A 24,181-nucleotide genomic window follows, 5' to 3' on the forward strand; every position below is an offset into this window, starting at 1 on the left:
AACTTATTTAATTTCAGTCTGGAGAGACTCGTTGTCATTTTCTTGCCGTGGATGTGTAGATCGTTCATTTTGTCCCGGGATTCTTTCAGCTGATTTTCTAAGGCAGGGTTCTTTTTTAGGAGTTCTTTCTCCCTCTCTAAAGTAATTATAAAAGCAAAGCTGAGTGGCGGACAATCGCATCGTTGTTTATGAAATACCCTCTTAGAGAATGTTTGTTTTAAATTGTCTAAAACCAACCAAATTTAGGGAATGAAGCTTCGATAGGCTTTAGAAAGTTAGAGAGCCAAACGTGAGTAATGAGCGAGTATTAAATTGACCCCATCATGTGGTCTGTCACGTACGTCAGTCAGTCAACCAGCTAGTCAGTCAATCTGTCCTTCAGTCAGTCAGTCAGTCCGTACGTCTGTTTCCGTCCCCGTCGGTCAGACTGTGAAACAGCTAGTCAGTGAGGCCGTCCGTCCGTTCTTGCATCCTTCAGTCAGTCAACCAACTGGTATGTCAGTCAGTAAGTCCGTCCGTCCGTCAGGCAGTCATTCAGTCAACCAGCTAAATCAGTCAGTCCGTCCGTCCGTCCTTTCTCCATCAGTAAGGCAGTCAGTCACACATTCAGTGGGTCTGTCCGTTCGTCAGCTCGGGATTGCCCGCTTTGATCCCGCGCAAGATAAACACTGTGTGGAGCAGCATGGAGCGGACTTACAAAGTTCTTAATTTTTGGACGTTGTCAGCGACGGAGACGCAAAAAGCACTAGAAGACAGTCGAAACAAAGAAAACATAAACGACTCTAGAGGGTTTATTGTGCTACAAACACATTTGGCATTTGGCTTTCTTTCCGGGGAGGGAGGGAGGGAGGGGGGGCTCTCGAAATAAACAAGTCATACTCATAGTTGATTCTTTATAAAGTGAAAACATATAATAAATCCTTTATTGACCAACTTGTGCGGTCGAGATGACTGGATATTAGCGTCGCCGGAACCTTTCTGGCTACGCCGGTGTGCTACACGAATTTAAGTTCTAGGCAAGATGAAACGTAGTTGCTCCACAGGGTTCCCAAGTAATTTCTGACTGTTTCGTTTCCTGTTTAACTATTTTCACCTTAATATCAATATCCATATTCTCCATACTATTCTCCATACATTTCCCAAAGTGCTGACAAGGAGAACTTCTTTATCAATGAACAGTTCCTTTAATTAGTGGTCCTTTCCTTTATTCTCGAGACCTTAATGTGTGATTGTGAGGAGAAATTAGATGCTGGTCACTTTTTTAGAGGTCAAAACCGCGTTAACGTGAAGTAGTGATCGAAATACGTTTCGTGTTCTTGTATCTTGCAGCCGGCGAGGAAGATCGTGCCGAGGAAAGGAGCAAATACTCCAGCCCTTTATGTTACTTAGTAAGAGAACACAACACTTCGTTGAACGAGAGTTCTCAGAATGAAACAAGAACTTTGTTGAAACTCTTCTTGGTATGAGAAAAATTCCAGTGAATAAGCACCCAGACCTCCGCAAAGACAGAGATATAATCGAATAGCAAGAGTTTCTTCGTTCATTGTTTAGTTTGCACTAAACTCCAATGTTTTTGGATTATGAAAATACCAATTATAGGCAGATGTAGTGCATTAAGGTGAAGGTAAAATGGATGAAAATACTATGTTTAAAGAGGACAGAGTTTTCTTCCCCTAAAGGAACATAAAGGCAGTACTCAAGAGTTACAATGTTGAAAAAGTAGAAATGGCTAAATATGCATCACTGATTGTTTGAGTGGACTGAGAAGATCATTCAACTCCACTTTATAGATCGTGGTTTGATCACCTTGCAGGATGCCGACTGCCGAAATTTCAAGTATTTCATTTACCTGCGCAATTTCTAGATCCTTGCAAGTTTAACTCGAGCACGTCATTTTCAAGTCCACATTTAACGCAGCCTAATTCATTCCGGGAGCCAAAACGTTTCGCTTCCTTCTATCGATGCTGCCGTTATTACGCACTCTTACAGAGAGAGCAATCCATGGGTAAAAAACAGCAAGAGAGCGATTTATTACTATTCATCACTGTCTGAATCAACAGTGGTGTTGGCTTTCCTCCTTCGCTTAGCGTTGCGAGGTTTCACTGCTTGTTCTTCTTCCTGCAAATGAAAGAGGGAAGGTCACACTAATTTACTAGTATCTCTAATAAGTTCTTTTTAGTCCTGTGCGTCCAATTAACATTATCAGAGATGGTCAACTCAAAATTGAATTTATATTTTTCTTGAAAATTTCACGAGTTGGTGGATGTGATTACCGTCTTCAACGGCGCCATATATAATGTTCATCACAAGATAAGCGAGCAGCGTTCAATTTTCAAACAATTGGCCGTCAGATTTCCGATCTCAGACCACAAAGTTTTTGTTAATTTCACGGAGACGGCTAAGAAATTCATAAAGTTAACTATTTTGATTCTACCCGCTAGACCTTTTTAAGTTCTCTAATAAAAACGAGGAAAGTAATCATCATCATCAGTGTGCGAGATTCATTGGCTAACCTCTTCACTTTCAGAGGAAGATGATGCTGCCCTGTTAGCAGCTAGAATGGATGCCCGTGTAGTCCTTTTCCTGCTGTCTTTATCTTCACACATTGAAAATAACTGCTTAAACCTGTAACAAACCAACAAAGACAACTTCCAGTTATCCGCTCGGAAAATGTCAAAAAACAGCGACCACAAAAGTACCCTAGAGTTCACTGGCTCTCTCCTAGGGCCTGTGTGAAAGTTAGCAGTGTTTTCACCAAGTATTCAGAATATAACGAACACAGTCAAATATAAAATTGTGAACATACTTATTTTTTCTTGCTTCGCTTGCAGTTTGCTTGACTTGATCTAAAGCAGATCTCAGGCCATCGTGTTTGAAAACTGCCCACAAAATATCAAAAACAAAATTCAACAAGATCAAATCAAGGAGAAATAAGGACATAGAAAAGAAAAATTAGGGCGTTGGCTTGGATATGTAGATTCCCTCAAAAGACATTTTCAAGTTGAAGATGTATACGGAAGTCCCTTTCCCCAGAGATCCGCTCCGTGAATTAGGGCCTACGTAATACCTTCTCCCCACTTCCCGCAGTTTTTTTCATGGACAGAACACCTCTCCACTCTGTCAACCAAACTATCCCGTTCTCTAAGTACATCAGATCAGGATTACCCGTTATGCTGATATTACAGAAAACAACTCCATCTATCGATCACTTCTCTGACATTGACGTATTGCAAGACCTAGAAGACCAGATACTTCCCTCACTTCCCCATCATTTCCTCTAGGTAAAAGTACACTAATTAGTATTCAACCAAATGCCCACCTAACCAGTAAAGAAAGCTCAGTGACAAAACCTCAAAAAAAGAAGCTCCACGACCATTCTATTCCAACAACCAATCTTTTCGGAACAGAACTTCATTAATTATATGTTATTAGAAAAAATGTTCAAAACACTAAAATTAGGTGGATGTGCTGTGGGAAAATTTTTGATGGAAACGATAGTTGTCTCTTGGACATGACCAATAATCGGTTATGTTTCGCGATACAAACTGTTTGAGCAGTGCTGTGAGACGATTGTTGTGCCGAATCATTAAAAAAAAACGCACGAAACTTACAGCTCAAATCTTCTTGCTCTTGGCATATCTTGTGAAGCCAGTCCAAATGGCTCAGTACAAGCTCCAAATTTGTACCTAGCTGACTTTTAGCACCTCTGGAAAGAAACATGGCAAAAATGTAAGTGACGAGAAACTCTCAGGTGCAGGTCCCTTCAAATACATACACGAGTTACCCCATCATTGCACAGAAGCATTAAATATCTACATTCCTCTTCTAGCAGTATACAGGAAGTTTGTCACCATGGACCCAGTTAAATACTCAAGCCTGTCGCAAGTCTCCTACAGCTCAGAGGTAGAGCATCCCAAGTACTAATCGGAAGGTCGTAGGTTCGACTCCTATTAGTAGCACTCTGGTTTCTTTTCCTCGAAGTATTCCTGCGTCATTCACTGAGTAACATTTTCTTTCACTTAAAAGTTACCTGCTTCAATATTAGCTTGGTAAAAAGCGCAAAATTATAGGTGGACTTTTCTATTAAGTGTTGCATACTCAAAACCAAAAAATCAGTAGCATAAATACACTGCATTACTTTCTTTTCTTGCTTGCTGAGGCTTGTTTACAAAGCTGTTGGCCAATCAGTTGTGCAAGTTCTCTTGGGTATTCCTGTGCCCAGTATCTAAGCAGCGAAACGCTAAACTGGTTTCCAGGCCTTTTTTCGGAACATTCCATTGATAAGACTGGAATAACAAGGTCCGCAGAAGGACTGGAACAAAAATTCAATTGGTCATTAAGAGGAGGAAGGGATTGGAGCTAGAGAAACTAAGTACTGATTGGCTCTTATTGCAACTCGTTCAACGTCAACATGTTTAAGAACCCTCGTACTCAGAGATCAAAGTTCAGTTAAACCAAGAATCTTTGGAAATCTGGCTAAAAAGTAAAGTATTCCAAACTGATTGAGAGCAAACCAATTACAACATCCCATTGCATTGACCGCAAACAAAAAGGAGTCTATGAGAGCTCGAAGTAAGCGCAAGTCTTGATTGGTAGAAGTTATGAGCCTGAGATGTCGAAAGGGTGACGTGTGTTTTTTGGACCAATCACAGGGCAAGGAAAAGTAAAACCAATGCGATCCTAGAATGCTTTCCACACCAAAATTAAAATTGCTTTCGACGGAGAAAGCAACAAGGTTTCAATTTGAAGCCAAGCAGTTTTGACTTGAAAAGGGGAAGTAATCCGAAAATACTTAAGATTAGATTTATCCTTCACCCCTCCTCACCTGTGAATGCCTTTTGAAACTCAAAACCCAGCCAATCCAGAGGTTGTTTCTCTCGTATTTCCCGCTCTAAACTGTTGAATTGTTTCTCAATGACTCCATGTGATATTCACCGTTTAACTACATCGTTTAACCACACCCATAATTAAAAATTTATGATTGCAGTCAAATTTAAAACCCCCTATAAAATAATAAGCTGTTTCGACTGATGCAGGACTTTTAAGGCCAAACCTGAATCTTTTTAAAAGTACACTGATTTAAACGATCCTTCGACTGTCGGATGGAAGTGAAATTTTGACCATGAATTGGGTACAGATTAACATGTACTATCAGCAGAAACATACACCGATGCTCTGGATGTAAGCTGTAAAAAAGGCCCCAGTTGTTCCAAGGTTGGATAACGCTATTCGCTGGATAAATCTCTATCCGCTGGATAGTGTGGTACATTTTGCTCTCACTTATCCGCTGGATAACGATTTATACGTTGGATAATGTTGTCGGACCTTAATACAACTGGGCCAAGGCTGATAGTGAGGAGACTTACGCAACACTTTTCATGAGAATAAGTAAGTTTGACAAAGCCTCCGCATGCAGATCCTTTTTAAGTGAAGGAAGAATATTGACAAATGACTCCAGCAACACATCCTCAGCTTGGATAAGGTGCCACACACACTGCTGTTCAAATGACTCCCATTCTAGAGTACTCTCTGTACACAAGAGAAGTAAATAGGATGTTCAATATGATCAGTTGTTTCCAGAGTCTGTTGGGTTTCCTCACCTTATTTCTTCAGAAACTCTTGGTTGACTGATGCCATCTATTGCTCTAACGAAGAGCTTACGCTCGAAACGTAAGCTTAAAAACTGTTAACGGCGGCCATTTTACATTATCTACACAGTTGATAAAACCAAATTCTCCCAGAGTAATATTACTTCCCTGAGGCAATCAATGCTAGATTGAAGAAAACTATTTTTACGTTTTCGTGGCCAATAAACAAATAGATAAAGAAAGAAAAATCAGTGATAACTCGTATCTGATTGGTGATGGGATGGCGCAATTGGACCAATTACAGAGAAAAATAAAGTCACACCAATGAAATCTGATATTACTTGAAAATTAGGAAAGGCTTGGATAACTGTTCATAAGAACCACCCTCAAATCCTCCTATGCTTTTGATTGCTGATCATTTGCAGTGAAGTGATGTAAATGTAAATGTTAAAAGTTATTAAAACACTTGATGATTAAATCTACAATTCGATTAATACTTATGAAATGCATCGGACAAAGGTAACTGCGGGAGTTTGGATAACCATAAGACCTATAAACTTGAGGCAAAGTACTAATTCCCTAAATAATAAAAGGAGGGAATGCCATTTATTTAATTACCTAGCAAAGTGTCAAGTTTGCTATCCTCTCCAAATACTGTCAATTCCCCCAAAGTTATCTCACTCATCAGCTGGTTTAACTGTAAAACGATAAAGACAGATATAGGGATGGGTAAGGAGTTATAACGTTTTCAACAAATCAGACAGCAACAGAAGTGACAACTGCTACGAAAGTGAGCCTATTATGTGCTCCACAAGAAACGGTTACTAGCGCCTCATGGAAACCCAAAAAGAAAAGAAACGAATTTGACTCTAAAGTAGGCAAAAAGAAGACGGGTAGACACACAGAACGAGCCAGGATAGAGAAGGCATTGAATCTTTTTACAGTGACGCAGCCGTCATTTGTAATGTCAAGCCACACACTTAATATGAACAGTTGCGTGAAAAACCAAAGAACGGCTATAAACGAAAGCAAAACTAGCAGTAACCAGCGTAAAGTACTTTACATCTAAGGACACATTTTTTATAATTATATGGTGTTTTTAGCTGAGAAAATACCGATTATTACTCCACTGCACTACGAAATAAACTGTTTTGCCCTTTTTTCTCTATTCTTACCTGTCTTGGCTCCATGGTTCCAACAAGCATGTGAAGAACTTCAGAGTTTCCTACAACGTATTCTGGAAACTAGAAAGTTACGAAATCAACAGGTTACAAACCTCTTGGGATACTTCGCAGATACTTGAGAAAGAAGTTCCATCTAAGTTTGACCAATAATGATGAACACGTTAACAACTTATGCCAGTACCGATCATCTGATTAGTACCAGCAAACGGATATGGCACATACCTTTTTGTAAATAGAGCATATGATATAGCGGAAGGCCTTGATATCATAATCCTGGCAAACCTGTGTGCATAAAGAAATAATAACAACTTTATAATGAAGCTTAGAAAAGCAGTTAAACGTAACAGCAATAACTAGATACAGTTGTAACCGCCAGACCTTCAAATCATCTCTTATGCATCCTTGAAGTGTCTTCTCTCCTCGGAACGTGTTCGCAAAGTCCTCGTATATTGTGAGCCGCTCGTCATCTGTAACACTATCACAGCGAAAATAGATTAGAGCAGTTTGTCGAAAGTATTTGGGGACTGCACCAGCTCTGTGACTATTGTTGAAATTTGTGCCGTCCACTTCACCGTCCAGTTTGATTGTTTTTCTTTTCATTACTCAGTGGCTCCTTGTGCTATTTTCTTTGGTTGGGATGGCTTTTGTGATTACTTTGGTATTGTATTAGGACATCCAATAGAAAACACTTCCCATCAACTGACAGAAAGCAGGTTATCGGAGTTAAGGAATAAACATTGTTGATGACATGGCCTAGTTTCCTTCCCGGCCATTCCTTAGGATGTCACGCAATTTTTTTGTGACCACTCAAGTTACAGCTGTTTTTATTTCTTTGAAAGTGACTGATTCACGTAGACCTGACTTTCATTAACTTTCAGAGCCTTAGAAAAAATAACACAATGCTGTATTTCATCAATTTAACAGAAAATCAGATACTTGAAATAGATACCGTCTATCTTAAGTATCTATTAAAACTAATGAAACAACAAGCAGAAACCAAGCAGAAACCAAGCAGAAACCAAGGATAAAGAATATGGAACAAGCAGTTTTCTAACCTTGCTTTTAGGAAGAAGAGAAAACGATAGCCAAACTTTTGATCCACTGTGTGTAGAGCCCCTAGCAATGTCAGGTGTCTCTCTCTACCAACATCATGGGTGGGAAGAACACAGATACTCCTAAAGTATAAAATGAACATTGGTAATGTATTACAAGATGGGCAGGAATGAACTGAGGCAAGACATTTGGTACTCACCGACACAGCACATAGATTGGTCCATCTAGACAGTCCTCTGGATTCCTGAAAATAATGGCAAAGTTTTTTAGTGGTTTTGTGCGCAAGTAAAAAAACCATGAACGATTTGATCTGATTTTGACATGCTCACTGAAACAAGGACATTTAGTGAGTGTTAAATTTCTCGCTGATGGCTTGTGTTATTAAATATTAATTCGAATACAACAACAACAACAAAAAAGACTCTGACAATGCGCTTTAGGAAATCCACGATTAACAGGGGTACTAGTTTTCTCATTATACCAAAACTTCATTCCCAATCATTGCGTTACGTTTTTTATTTGAAAACCGACAGTTAGAAATCATTGAACGAGGTTACGTATGATATCATGAATTGTCAGTGCCAAGGTCTGAGTTATCTGCCAAAGCCGAAGGCTGAGCCAGGTAACTAGGACACGAGGTAACATGATAACATGATAACATGCGAAAACAGTAATTGTTTTATTACGCATTGCTTAAACAATCTGCAAAAGAAGATACTTCTCTCTAAGTTTGCAAAAGTTTGAGACCATTACACGGACGAGGGGCTTCGAAACTAGGCAGACTTTGTATTTCACATGCTAACCCAATATCTGCTGCAACTTCACACGCTTTGGTACATTGACTACATGCTCTCGACCAATCAGAGTTTAAATAGTAAGTCTAATATATAATAATAGTATTAACCTGTCCTTTGAGATACATGGAGTCATTAATTCATCTATCAGGCAAAAGTTGAGACAAACTGCTAAAGACTTTGCTGTTTCATCTTCAAATTCATCCTGAAAAAGGCAAGTGACGATCAAAAGACAAGTAACTAACTCAGAATCAATGAATAATGTCAAAGAAACCAGAGATTGAAAGTAAAGTCTAATTAGAGCAATTTTCAATTGAGCATAGATTGTAATCCGGGTTTGCTTCGATTTTACTTTACTTAGCTCTGTGAAAATCAGATGCGAAACTAAAACCACTCACGACTTGGTCACCCACGTTTTCTCGCACTTTGATTTAATTTAATTCATTCGCCTAAAAAAATGTACAAATACATTTAAAAAAACAAGTTCGTGACAGGGGACAGTAACAGGACAAAGTCCCAACTGACAACTGCCCCCACAAGGCAGTATAGTTGTTTTTACGTTGAGTTCTCCTTGTCTCTTAGAGGTATTTTCCTTTCTTCATCAAACCAAAGTTATCCGTTTGATAACTTTGGTTAGTGTTACACTTAATCGAAAAGCGCTCCAATAAGAAAACTAGATCTAAGACACAATTTATACAATTTGGCAGTGTAACGGTAAATTGTCTTAGGGTGGATAGTAGTACTCAATACCATTTAAAAACATGATAATAGTTATAATTGAATCATTTGCCTTATTGCCTTCTAAATACTCAAAAGAGTTTTTCGACGCATGAGACACAATGTGGCAGTTTATGCATACTCCACCACCAATCTTGACGAAGTTCTTTGACGAAAGTCTTTGGAATTGATCATTATTACTAGATGCTATCAGCATCGTGTACTTCTTTTGATGCAGCAGGATCCTGGAACGATGCTTTTATACAATTTTAAAAAGACGGAAATCTTAATTTAAAGAATGAAGTGGCTCACCAGGGATTCAATACATTTAAGGATATCTTCCATTTTGTTGGATCGCACTGCCGGGTCGCTGCAGAAAGAAATGAAACATTAATTGGTTAAATTGCAATTATTTCAGCATTTATCGAAGATTCATAGCTAGATCTTGAATTAAATGCTATGATCAAATATCTCCCTGTCCATAATTATTTCCTCAGGGTACACACAAAAAGGGCGATACTAACCTTTGTTGAGAGAATTTAATAACCAGCTCTTTCAGATCATCTCCCAAATTCTCAAGATCTTCAAGCTCAGTGATATCTTCATTGCTATCTCTTTCTTCATTCTCATCTAAAGCTTCCTTTTCAATTGGTTTAAACTCGTAGTCCTTCTCTTTACTGTTGTCTGATTTGTTGGCTGTCATGTCACTGTCCTCGTCCTCATCAGGGTCAGAGAACACAGCTTCTTCGTCAGGTGGCTCCAGCTCTTCATCAACCCCACTGTCCGCCAATTCAGTGTCCTTTGAGCTGCTACTCGTGTCTGCCTCCATCATTCTGGATCCCAGTGAACTGAGCATATCACTTGATGAAGAAGCTGAGGAGCTCTCTACTTTGCTAAACGCTGATGTTGATGATTCTTCAAGTTTTGAACCTGCAAATTAGTAACAAGCCAAGGAAAGGTAAACACAAAATGGATGAACAGAAAACAATTCTTGATCACAAATCCAAATCAATCAGAGACAGAGATTCCATTGTTTGAACCTTATTTGAGAATCATACCCCGACAGATGTGGTGTTAATGTGGCTCAAAATTGTCTCATAATTCTTAAACACCAATTCTATAATGTACCAACATTATACTTGATTGCTTTTCTCCTTGAAAATAATTATCAAATATTTCTAAACAAGTTGTGATGATTTCTTTCACATGTAATGTTATTACAGCAAAGTAAAGCTTCTGCAAACTTTAAATTTACTTTGTGTGCTTGAGACTCAAAAACGAGTTAGGTGGCTCTTGTTTCCAGTAAGTTCATGCACTATCACTTTGACAACACAATTAACCAACTTCAGTTGCAAGGAAACTATTAGCATCACAGAAAAGCTTATTTATTTAAGACCATGTTAAGAGCATCCTTCCAACCAGAAAAGGTAACATAACATCATTTTAACCTGTAAAAGATACCCATGACTTTTGCTTTTTGTGGTAATAATTTAAAAGTAGGGTCACAGACCATTTTTTTAAAGAACAGCTGGTTTCTCAAGATACAACTACACCATAACATCATCATTCCTATTCTCCATAATGCTAGATGATGATCATTTGTTTTATTTTCATGACCTTCATGTGCAATTCAGGGGTGATATTGTTAAGAGAAATTACATGCTGGTCACTCTTAGGGGTCCGAGGGTTAAAATTTCCCTATCTTGAGATTACACAACCACTGAAAACACGGAAGTAACCTATGTTGGCTCTGAACCTCATAATTTTGCTATGCTAAGCTGTTATGCAGTGATGATATACCTAAATTTTCCCTAAAAAAATGCTCAGCCAATAATTTAAAATTGATATCACATTTTTATTACCTACGTGAACAGTTCTGAAGCAGGGTGTCATTACTGACATCACTACACTCTCTAGCAATGGAATCTGTTAAGAGCCAATTTAATCAGATTTTCTAGATTTTGACTTTGAAAGCAAATCTTATGGAGGTAAGATCAAACTTCCATGTAGCTCTTCACTTGGATACTTTCATTCAAGTTTCAAAATGATTAATCATTTCTAGGTCAGTACACACAGTGCTGAGTTGATTTTCACAGAGAGATGCAAGTCAATGAAAGAGTACCTGAGTCACAGAACTCAGCCAAGGTGTTTCTTATCAAACTTCTAAGGTCTCTGTCCATCTTAGGGTTGTCAAACAAAGGAGACAAGGACCTAGATGGAAAGAAATAGTCATCAGAAACTCAATCACTGCATGGGGCTTACCCCTCTAACATTAGCTGAAGATAATTAATTGTTGTTTTCAAAAATGAAGGTTAACAATATAAACACAAAGGCCTCCATTTGGCAGGAAAAGATCAATGATATATGTCCATGGATATCATCTGTTTCAAAAAGTGAACAGTTTTCCAAAGCAAAGTTTGATGAAAAATGTGAGCCTTGAGCTTGCTTGATAAGCAAGTTAAAATAACTTACACAGTAGGAAATTGACAAACAGATATATAGACACAGACAGACATACATATACAGTCAGAAAGATAGCATACATGTGGTAGAGCAGGTGGGGGAGAGGGGAAGGGACTACAGCCCTCTCCAGCTAAAAATTTGGGAGGTCTCAGCCCCCCTCACACCTCATTGCTGACAATATTGCTCCCACAGCATAAAATTATGTGTAGTTTGTCAAAATAGTCAGTATTACCATCTTAAGGTGTTGCTTTAAACACCCTTGCTTCCAGCGACCTCAAAATGTACCATAAACCAAAAAAATGGTGGACATGATTAGTGCTTGTACATGTATAAATAGGGTAAGTTTGGTTTATCATATCTTTCTAACACTTTCTTCTTCTGAGGATCACCAAAAGGGTATGCACTTGGCTTAGTATTTTGGAAAAGCCCCGACCGTCCCCCCAGCCATGCTTCAAATTGCTCTGCTACCTCTGGAGAGATAGGCATATTAAAGACTGACTACACTCAAATAAGAAATGTAAACATGACATCCAAATATACTTACATTACAACTTTTTTACTGAGAATATGCCGAAATGCTTTGATAACTCCCTGTTTAACTTGAACATCAGGTAAAGTGCTGTAATTTTGAATAATCTGGTGAAAAGAGACCAACCATTTTAAGCAATCTTGCCAAACAGAAATAACCACAGTATATTATTTTTTTTCAGGTACAAGTTTTTAATAAGTTAAAAACATACTTTGCATTGCATTAAGGTACAAGTTTAACACATGGATTATCAGTGGGTAATCAATAAATAACCTCCTTCCAGCACGCAATTACAAAAAAGTTTCCAATACAATTAGTAGAATTGTGAAAGTAATAAAACAGCAAAAAAAATTGATTTTACCCGACAGAGAAAGTCCATCAAGGTACTTGTGATTGCTGGGTGACTTCGTATAGAATGGTGCATCAACAAAATAGCAGGTTCTGTAGATCAAAAAGATTAATTTGGCTGTAAACACTGCTTTAAGGTTAAGAAAGGAACACACAAATTGTGGCTTGAACAACAGATCTTGAGGAAAAAAGTAATTGCCTGTCTGCCTTAAAAGAAATATCACCTAAGCAATTGATTTCACTATAGATGTCACTGCAAAACAGACATGAAGAAAAATTCTCTAGGTTTGTAGTTTTAATATAATTTTATCATTAATTTTACACAATATGGAGATCAAAGCTCAAAAATGTAAAGTAAAAGATTTGCTTTACCAATATTCATAATGTTATCTTTATCTGGTTGATAAAAGAGCCAGTCAAAGAACAAGGCAAGTTTAGCATTTGCTGTAGAAACTGCAGTCTGGAACAAAAAACACAGCATAAAATAATCAGAGAGGAGGTAAAAGAGGAAACAGGTAGAAGTAGAATGGAGTGTCATTCTCTATCTGTGGAACCATAAATAATGAATACACTGAAACTAAATTAATATAATAGCAGTTCCTGGCATGATGTCTGTCAGAGTAAATAAAGAATTAAAATAAAATTGAAACCTCCCTGATGTAATACACACATCAAAATAATAGCCAATAACCTGACAAGATGTCAAAAGCCAGCCAATAATGGCCCATCGTGGTATAATATCAGAACACAGCACTTCATTACAAGGATGCACCACACCAATAATGTAGCGAATCAGATCTCCCCGCAGGCTCTGGCTTTCAGGGGTGGACAGATACTGAAATCGAATGCAATATCAATATTAATTTTTAATCAATATTGTTATCATCACCTCAAATGAATACAGACAAATAATTATTAACCCTTAAACTCTCATGATCTGATTGTTAATTTTACACATTCCCTGTGAATAAGTTTTTAAAATTTGGTGCTGCATCAAGACATAACTTCTACCTGATAAGTTTGAGTATTCTTGTAATCTGTTTGCTGATTAATGTTTGAATATTATAGGGAGAAGTTACATGTTTACATGCACATGTACATGCACTTTTCAGAGCTCTTCAAGGTGAACATTGTACCATAATGAAAATGATTATGAACAGAACAATCAGTCTGACCTGCTTTTGAAACCAGTCCTGATATCTTTTCTGCTGACCAAACTTAACCTGTCAGTAATGAAGGATAAATCTCAATTATAATACACTGCAAGAGAGTGACATTTACATTGCTCTTGGAGAGTATGTTTCATAAAAACTATCAATTTTGTACATGTAGCTCTAAGGCGGGTCCACAGACTGCAATATTGGAACCTCACATTTGTAATAGACACCTGGAAACCTTTGTAAGTGCTTTCTCATTTTCACATTTAATTTAGTATCATAGGCACCTGATAATGAGAGAAAGCCATAAACATGGGTTTCTGATTGCTGTGCTCAAAGGACTGATCAATTTATTTGAAAATCAAGGCAACAAAAACAAAATGCACATTGCTCTTGTACAGATCTCATTTAATAGTTATGTTACATGGAAACTTAATGATGTGTTGTTGGTCAGTGATAGTTAAATATTTAACAAATAGATTCCAAGTTGCCATGCATCTGTTCAGTAATAGATCACAGATGATGTCAAAATGTGGTAAGAACAAAAAATTGGCATACGAGGCGCAGCCAAGTGTGTCACTGACGTTCTTACCACATTTTGACGTCCTCTGTGATCTATTACTGAACAGATGCACGGCAACTTGGAATCTATTTGTTTTATATAATAAAGAATTTAAAAAAGTTTTATTGATGACATCGTCTATATGTCTGTCCTCCAATAGATCATAAGTGAGAACTAATCAGAATGCATGCATAACTGAGCTTATTATATAAAGTACACTAGTATCAGGCAGCTGATAGATTTGGACTCTTTCTGTACCTTAGACGTTAAAAACAAAATCTTGTTCTCCATCTCAGGATGCAGTCTACATGCGAGGAACTTTCGAGAAGTTCTTGTGTGAAGCAACTGAGCAATACCTTTGAAAAATGTGATACATCAATGAGATCCCATCAACATTGTTCACCTAAATGCAAAGTCTTCCAGGCTCACATGTTGCAACTAGATAAATTTATACTGCATGTATATGTCTCTACTAATCAGTTATATGTACCAGTAGTTCAACGATCAGTTGCAAGATCCAGGGGTACAAATGCGTAACATTAGGGAAAAACTAGCAACTTCATAAAATTACCAAAAAATCATCAAAACATAGATTATTCATAAACTTTTATTGTAAGAACTACTTTTTGAGAAAATATTTGATGTTATCTGTTAAATTATCCTCATTACTTAATACCCAGAATGCATAGCAGGCGTGGTCATATATTCTATTTACACATTTGCAGGCTTAAATTCACGATTCTGTTTAGAAATAACACAGTTTTATTTACATAACTAAAAAGAAGACATAATTTCCTCATGCTGGTTGGGTAAAAGCTGGAATAATACATTTCTACGCCTATTTAATTTCTTGAGTTCTCCACAGATAGTCCTGACAGTGTTTGCATACACAATAGCTTGTTTATTGTCAAGCTTGTAGGTCATGTCTATAATATTGTCCCTTAGGAAAAAGTTACCCTTGAAGACAAAGGAACCTTTCTGATAAGCAGCACTATAGTCATCAACTTCATCTTCACCCAAAATTATGGCACCACTGCTTGTAACTTTGAAGAGGTAGTAATCATATATGGCGTCATCAGCTGCTGCAATGGCGACAGTACTTCCTTCTTCAACAAGATCAGTGAGTGCATTGACTGTTTTACTGACATTGACTGAGTCTTGATTCTGCCTTGTGACTGCAACATCTCCTTCTCTTGACATCTCAACCTCTCTCTGATGTTGACTTCCGGTTTCGGTTGCGCAAATGATGACTCTTTTCTATTCTGACGAAGTTTTCGAACCCTTTCTCGAGTTTGCTGTCGCTTTTTCTCTTCCCTCTCTTTTTCTCTTTGCTTCAAAACCTTCTTCTTGGTAGCTGATGCAGCATTCCGCTCACGGTTGGCTCTTTTGTCATCAGCCTTTTGTGCAGATGTGCGTGTTTTCACTGCGGCGACTGTCGCGTTTTTTTTCTTGCTTCGAAGCAAGCGCATTCTTTCTCTTGCTTTTTGTGCAAGAACTTCTTTGTTTCTTTCATAGTATTCCCTTTGTTGTTTAAGCTTTTTTTCTTCTTTTTCTTTTCTCCATTGATCAGCAGAATATTTTTGTTTTCCATTGAATATTTCGCAAGCGAAGCGTGTAAATTCTCGACGGAAGAAGTCACGCTAGGGAAGTCACGTTCTCTAGTAATTTCCAGTCTCAAACGATCGTTTGTTCATGGGTGTATATCAATTAATTGTTGTATACCCCCTCTAGATGTAATGTACAAGGTTGTTGTAAGCGAGGAAGAAGCGAAGTTTAGATGCGAAGATTTCTAAAACTGCCACTATTTTGCGCGTGTAAACTGATACACCAATGCAAACAATACTGTTCCAAGATCGAATATGTTCGCGATTCAAAAAAGACATAAATTTAGATGTTAAATTGAGTTAGATTCGTGAACATTTGGTACCGATAGAAAGTTTAGAATTTGAGAATGACAGATCTGCTAGTTGAAGAGCAATTTCATTTTAAGCGCGGCTATCACAGACCTTTTTGGAGATGAGGATAAATAATTTTAAGGTAAATTTTCTATGCATTTTATGTGTTCGCGATTCAGACTTTTTGGATTTTTTACGCTGTCTTTGAATTAAATGGAATAAAAATTTGTATACAGAAAATAAATCATCTGAGAATTATTGTATGTATTTTTTTAAACTGATTTGAGCTTTTTTTGTGACAAAATCTTGGTGACTATGAAGTATAGTACAATATTGTATAAACAGCGTTACATGTTCGGTCGCCGAGAAAATTGTTTCGTAGCGCGAATATTACAATTCAGTGTTCCAATTTTAACTATTTTATTGAAAAGTCTATGTTTCTAGTGTATTTCTAAGTCAAAATTATTTTGAAATTTTAAATTTTTAAGTAAGAAATTTTTGAATATGTTTGATGCTTTGTCAGATTATGTTACGCGTTACATAAGAATTCGCCTCACTTTTCTGAATACTAAAATCCATAAAAAAATAAATTCTTCCTCTATTACCACGATTTTTGGTTTAATACAAAGAGGTTAACTATATCTAACAGGATATATAAGTTTTAAAGTGTTTTGTTTGAAATATATATTTTTTTGCTCAATATGGTTTTCGTAAACATGCTTTGCCACCCTGGATCGTGCTACTGATCAACATGATCAGAATGTTTTCAAATATTTTCACAGTCAGGTCCAAGAATGTCACACATGATGAAAGCTATCTGTTGTATTCATAACCATTACACTTAAACAGAGAAGAACATTTAAAAAACAAAAGCATAAATACCTGTAAACTGTGGACACAGCGACTGAGGTTTGTGTACAATATCCTTCCACAGTGCATTGAACTCTGGTATTCTTAGACACAAGACAAAGAAGTACTTGATTATAATCTTGGCCCCTTGTCTTGTCATCACACAGCCAACAGTTTTGTTGTGACTCATATACATACAGAAAATTCCAGAATTGGCTTTTGATAAAGAGGATTCTTGGCAGAATTTACAGAGTTTAATTCATTGGGTAGTTGTTTTAACTTTTGATTCCAAAATAGGCCAAAGACTATGTCTCATTATTAGCAGAGCTCGCAGAGTGTAGCCCCATAATTATACAAAATAGTAGTAACCCATCAAGCTGAAAAAATTTGGATGTACGACCGTATGACCATACGACCGTGTGGCCATACAACCGTACGACCGTACAACCGTATGACCATACAAGGTGCTACTTTCAACATTCATGATCAACTGTACTGCAGGCATGCCAACGCCACGGCTTTGTCCATTAGTCCAGTGGTCAGCACACTGGGCTCCGAGTCGGACAACCCAGGTTCTAGTCCTGGCCTGGGCAAGGCATTGTGCCCATGAGACGTGCAGGAAAAAAAAAATGCGAGCTCACTTTTAGGCTTGGCTAAATCTATATATTAATAAATACCACCTCTTGTGAATCCATGAGAAAAGGAAAGCACTATGTAACAGATTGATTTTGACAAACCTAGCCACATTTTGAAGCAGTCGCACAAGGTCTCGTCCAATAGGAATGCAGTCTGCAAACTGTCAAGAACATTCAAATGACAATGATAAGACACATGCCTACTTTTATATTCAGCTGGTAGTGTACAATGAAGTTAATATTATACTGGTAAAATGAGACTGCTGCACATCACAACTGTGGGTGCATGGTGATGTAACTCCATACTTTTTAACTTGATCACTTATTAATCATAACTGAATATCAATGGGAATGTGGCAGTAAGATGTGATTTAAGTTTGATCTTTCATTGACCATACCCTGTAGTGTTGTACCGTTAAGAATGTGTTCATAATAGGAATAGATCAGCACAACTGCATGACCCTATGTTAACTATGATTATTAAAGTTGTGAAATGTATTTAAGTTGATGAATATTTATTAAAGTGCATTGTAAATTAAATTGTGACTGTATAACCGGAATATTTATAGACTTTGCATTGGCGACAAGGATTTTAAGGATTTCAAGGATGTCAAGGATTTTTGGTATTAAGCAATAATTATTTTGTTGAGAATTTCTTAAGGTTTTTCAAGGACTTCCCTGGGAACTTTGTAAGGCATTTCATAAATGGCTTTAATAAGGATTTATTCCAGTGATGCCAGGAGGTGGTGGATCAGGGGAATAAAACACGACAAACAGTGGCAGTTCAGGAAATTCTATGGTGACCAAAGATGTCAGGGGATAAGAAGCATTTAATCTGAGAGGAGAACCACACAATTAAATTCAATGGTAAAATAGATGGAGGCAAGCCTTTAATTTGTATGTAACAGAAAAAGGGGTTAAGAGTGAGCTCTAGTATTACATGTTGCTAATTCAAGAGATCTACTACACATTGGCCAGTGAGAATGACAAGAATGTTTTTGAGGCAACACTCAAGGTGCTTGAAGATTATTTTGTCCCCACATTCCTTTCAAGCGACATTTGCTTCAACAAACTTTGCAGGCAAGTGGTGAAACTGAGGACCAATTTGTCTGTAGATTGCATCTGCACACAGTTGCTTGCAAATTTGGCACCAACGAAGATGATCAAATTTGTGATCAATTCACTGACAAATGTTTCTCAAGCCGTCTGCACCAAGAATTCTTACAAAAACAAGGAATAGTTTCTTAACATGACCTGTTTCGGACTGCAAGATCCCAAGAAATGAATGATCGACAGTTGAGACAGTTTAGCTCTGACCAAGTGGATTATCAGGTCAATGAAGTGACTGCAAAAATTGCAGGAAAAGAAAGACATGCTTCAGTTGTGGGCAAGATTTAAATTGTCCTGCACGGGGTCAGACACACAGAAAGTGTGGTGGAACAAGTCATTTCAGAGTTAAATGTACTCAACATTATCTTATCTACAGAGGAGGTTCATGAGAAGGACTGGTCGAGCAAGTTGAAAGGAAAGGCTTGCGCAAACGAGAAGAGAGGAGCTATTTTAAAGTCTTTTTAAGTTGGTGATGCAGTGCTCTTGAGGGCAGAGAAGAAGAACAAACTGCCAGGTAATTTCTGCCATAGTCCTGTAAAAGTTGTTCAAAGGATGGGAAGTGAGATTGTGGTCTGGAATGAACAAGAGTGACGCTCAGATGCAATCAAGCTTTTGTCAAGGAATTCCACACCCAGGAAGGTTCTGACAACACAATAAAAAATGGAGTGAATGGAAACACTTGTGCAGATGCAGGAGAAGAACAAGGGCAAGGCACATCAGATGCAGAAGTAAACAAGTAAAATAAACAAGTAGATGTTGGCTGTAAGATGAAGAGATTTGGCCACAGCAGCAGGTGCAAAATTCGATATATCAGATTCAGAGACCAGCAAGGTTTAATGACTTTGTTTTGAACTAGGGACTATTGCAAATAGGAATTTAGTTTCTAAGAGACTGATTTACGATTCAAAGTTGTGCATAGAGTGCATGCTTGTTTTTGTAAATACCAGTATTTGGATTTTGGTAGGTGAAGGACTCGTTCATTTAATTTGTAAAGTGTGTGCTTATTTGTAAGTATTTAGAGTTTTGTTAAATTAAGATCAGATTAAGTTTTCTTTTGAGAAAAGGAGGGAAAGTAGTGTGGTATTGTTAAGAATGCTTTCATCATGGAAATACATTGGCACAACTGCATGACTGTATGTTCACTATGAATACTAACGTTGTGAAATTTATTTAAGTGTTGGTAAGTTGTGACCATATAACCAGAATATTTATAGACTTTTTATACCCTTTCTTTCAACAAGGAGGAACAGAATTCAATTTCCATTTGTCGTAAGTTCTTGAATGGCGCTGCTTCATGATCCTCTAATAATCTAAGGTAAGTATACACAGCAGTGGCCAAGAGTATAGGGTTTTTCTCCAGCCAAGCTCTGATAAAAAATAACACAAAATTATCATTAATAGAAATCTGTTATGTTAACCTGTATATTGTATAAAAGAAAGTAGATTCTTGAGCATAGTTATTAGGAGAGATACACGACTTGCAATTTTCACAGATACCAAATGGGAAAAAAAAATTACTCTAAATGTAAAAACAAAAAAAAATGGTTTTCAACAATTTTTTGTGCATAAGCACACTGGAGGAAGATTCTCTCTGCATCGTGGCATTCCAAGTGATGCCTAGACGATTAAGTTATTGACCTTCCATGAAGTCAAGAAGCAAGGATCTTTTTTCCCTGTTTTTAGACCAATATATATCCACCCATCTTACTCCATTGCAAAAAGGTTTCCTTCAACAATAGCTTTCAAAATAGATTCACAAAATTTATTGCAGTCTTCTTTGTTTTGACTGTCCTCAAGACATGTTTAAGCATTTGCAAGATGTGAAAATAGCAAATAGTGTCTTAAAAAGTATTTTTGGGGAGGATCAAAGCTGTAAATCAAAACAAAGAAAGATGAGCAAGATGAGCTCATCTTTGCCTGTCAAAACACGGGATTTACTTCCTCTTGAAGTGAAATTAAATTACGGTACTACTAAATTTCCAGTCCTTTCATTCCTTCAGACATTTCAGATTCAGTCAATTTGTACCCAGTCAGTTTACATGCAGCTGTTTCATACCCATACTGCTAAAGTATGTTTCCACATTAACTATGTTTGAAGTAAGGTTGGTTTTTTAACAATATTTTGCTAAATGAATTATGAGGAGATTTCATGTTTATATAAATGAGGTATTTTGTGTGTCTGAGTTACCTTTGATTAAAGTCAGTTTGAATGTGATTGCAAGTTTATTTTCCTCATTTTGTTTGGTCTTCTTGTGTTTCTTCCCGTTATCAAAGACGATACAGGTTTCTTTTTCAAATAGCACTAAAATCTATATTTAATAAGGTTTGTTTCTGTGGCATCCATTTTTAATATATGACCACCAAAAAGGAAGTGTCTGGGATGGAGTTTGTAAGGGTAGTGAGACATAAAACAGAAGTGAAGTATATTTCCAGCAAATTAAATAGGTATATTTCTTTTCAATCCTTAATGAACAAGTTGATCAGCTGTCTGGAACCATTCACTAGAGCATTCTTGACACTGAAGTAATTACACACTAGACTTACCTGTTGGTGTTCAACAATCCTAATACATTTTCTGCGAGCCAGACATTCGAGGGTGAATTATCACCTCCAGAAATTTGCCTAAGGAGAACTTGACAGAGTCCTTCCACACCAGGAACAGTGCTCTTAATGAGTTCATTAGAAAGCCACAATACCTTTGGACAATTAAAGCAGTGTGTAAAATTCATGACAATACACAGTACAATTGTTTCATCTTGCAGATTAAAGACTAATGATTCTTGTATACCCTTTAAGATCTCATTTCCAAATTAAAGAGATCAGTTATGACTGGTAAAGCATAGCATTGAATCCATAAACTTCCATATATCAAATTATTCCGAATACCTCCATTCCCAAAGCAACACCAGCACCATAACCTTGTCTTGTATGTTTGTATACATGTGATTAGATGTAACAAAGCCAGTGTGTATTATCCAAGACTTTTTCTCTTTGTTGTTGTCAGTCATTAGAAAAGTTTTGGACAACCCAATTTACAGAATTTTTGTAAAGAAAAGCAACTTCCTGGGCTACAGACAAGGGCTGAAGCAAATGGAGAACATAATCAAGCACCATATCCTGAGATTCACCTAATAATGATGGCTGCATGGCCCACCCTGCCAGAGCTTTTCCTACATGTAGTGTATGTCACTTCTTGCCTGCCCTTCTACCCCACCCCTGCCCCCAAAAGGAATGCCAGATACAGGGTCATCCCAGCCAACAATCAGTCTAGTTTCCTGTAAGTCTGCTGGTACCCATTTGTAATCCCTGAGTGGAGAGAAGCACTGTGAGAGGAAAGTTTCTTGTTCAATAAAGCAACACTTTAACCAGGTCTGCCACATGGTATTTTAAATCAGAAGTCAGGTACACTAAAAATTGGGCAACAGCATCTCCCGTGAATCTGATAATCTCAAAATGTAACCCTCTTCATGAAAACAAAGGATACTCCTGAAATTCATGTAAGCCATTGAGTCATGATAATTCAGCAATTGTCAGATTGACATATACATGTGAAGTGTAATTAAAATCTTTTACCTGTGTTCTAACAGCATCAAGTAGCTTATTCAGCTTCTCTGTGACAATTCCAATCAATCTTGTCATAATCAAACTCAATCCATCTCTTGTAATACATGTCAGATCTCTGTAAGCCTTTCAGATATAATAGTAACTGAATTCAACACACTTGTTTGATAAAAAAAAATATGGAATAATGCAATGTCAGGATGAAAGCTGTTCATTTAAAAGCATTATCAATAACTCTTGCTGGATCTTTTGTACTTAGAAATAGTCAGAAGTTAGGTTTGAGCCTTTTCATATTGGATGCTACCACTCAGGTAGCATTCATTATTAAAAGTTCAGAGATCAGCTTCATACCAGAATTTACCTGTGTCACTGGTGAGAATAATAAACAACAAAAGAGGAAATAAAGACTATTTATGGTAGAAATGTGATGTCAAAAATTGTACAACAATCAAAAACTTTTCACCAAAAATGAGGTGACTAACAACCAACACTAAGGTGAATAGCTGTTTTGCGATATTTTTAAACAGTGAGATAAAAGAGCTCAAAAAGATTATTTTAACTTATTTACTCCTGCAACAGTTACAATATCTTCAGGTCTAAATTATAAATCATGGAGATGCAAGGATATTCAGAGTTTGAGTAACCAATCAGAACAGGCCTTCTATGCTACCATTGTCGTAGTATATACATATATGGTAGATTGCAACATATTACAAACAACATATTTATTAAATATACCAAGACAATTTCAATGTGGCAAGCACTTGGGAGTCATAGAATTTATGAAGTCTAACCTTTGGTGCAGCAGTTTGTTCCACTAATATAATATAAAGCAGACCAAGAGATGCTTCCTCATGCTGCTGTGGACCTTTGGACACCTGAAAAATTCACCAAAACCAGTTTTTCCTTGGTAGAAAAATCAAGGAGAGCTTTCTCATTTCTACCATATACCTTGATTACTCTGTGGCTTTTTGACATTTTTCATGAAAAATTGTGGACAACATATGGGAAATAAAACAGTTAAACAGACTATAAAAACAGAACATCAATAATACCATTAATATTGTAACTCCCAAAAGTGATCTACATGTAACTTCTCCTCACAATTCCAATATGATATCTTCCAAACAGGTTATAAGAACTGACAACCTCATTGGTGAGAAGTGAAAGGAAAGAAAACACAAGGAAATATGAGGAAGTTACAGAGGAGAATTAATCTTTGCGTTTCGGGAGTTAAAGGGTTAAGAGTCATGAAAAAATTTTTAAAAAACAGACCTACATGCAGCCAAATCAAAAACGTTCCAGGCAGCATCTAAGACTATGTTATAGAAATAATATTTAGTAAAATCATCACTGATTACTAACCATTTGATTTAGAGCATCGTGAGCTTCATTTTCAGACAGGTTGGAAACAACAGAAGTGAGAAGGCCGTGACACTTCTCTAATCTCTAAAAATCAAACAACAACAACTTTTATAGACCCATTAAATTAATCAAAATGAAATTCTCGTACACAGAAAATATGATCTAGCCGGCATACCTCCTCCAATTCATCTTTCTGTAAAAGAACATTTGATGTAAATAGTCTTGACTTGTAGATTTTGTTGCTAGCTGCCTCCATCATCGCACAACGAGAGTATATAAAATGCAGGATAGAGCTAAATAATCTCCGCACAATTCCCAGCCTCGCTTCCTCAAGGTGCAGTCAGTGCAGCCATCTTTAAACAGTCAGGAGA

The 24,181-nt window shown here is 37.1% G+C and overlaps 1 protein-coding gene across 1 annotated transcript; it reads right to left on the reverse strand.

Moving 5' to 3' along the window:
* Positions 1-898: 898 nt before the first annotated feature.
* Positions 899-24,162, reverse strand: LOC131780007 (integrator complex subunit 3). The gene is made up of 30 exons (XM_059096626.2): positions 23,986-24,162; positions 23,811-23,894; positions 23,240-23,323; positions 22,458-22,571; positions 21,429-21,580; positions 20,110-20,251; positions 17,877-17,935; positions 17,173-17,243; positions 14,654-14,751; positions 13,852-13,899; positions 13,368-13,511; positions 13,049-13,136; positions 12,690-12,769; positions 12,344-12,435; positions 11,459-11,547; positions 9,861-10,266; positions 9,649-9,706; positions 8,730-8,824; positions 8,025-8,069; positions 7,828-7,947; positions 7,151-7,247; positions 6,995-7,054; positions 6,764-6,832; positions 6,207-6,285; positions 5,367-5,529; positions 4,139-4,312; positions 3,612-3,706; positions 2,807-2,879; positions 2,514-2,625; positions 899-2,118 (listed from the first exon to the last, which is right to left on the reverse strand). The coding sequence occupies exons 1-30, from the start codon at positions 24,067-24,069 to the stop codon at positions 2,035-2,037; spliced, it is 3,159 nt and encodes a 1,052-aa protein (XP_058952609.1). The 5' UTR covers positions 24,070-24,162; the 3' UTR covers positions 899-2,034.
* Between the last annotated feature and the right edge of the window lie 19 nt (positions 24,163-24,181).

This window comes from Pocillopora verrucosa, chromosome 4, assembly GCF_036669915.1.
Source record: "Pocillopora verrucosa isolate sample1 chromosome 4, ASM3666991v2, whole genome shotgun sequence".
NCBI lineage: Eukaryota > Metazoa > Cnidaria > Anthozoa > Scleractinia > Pocilloporidae > Pocillopora > Pocillopora verrucosa.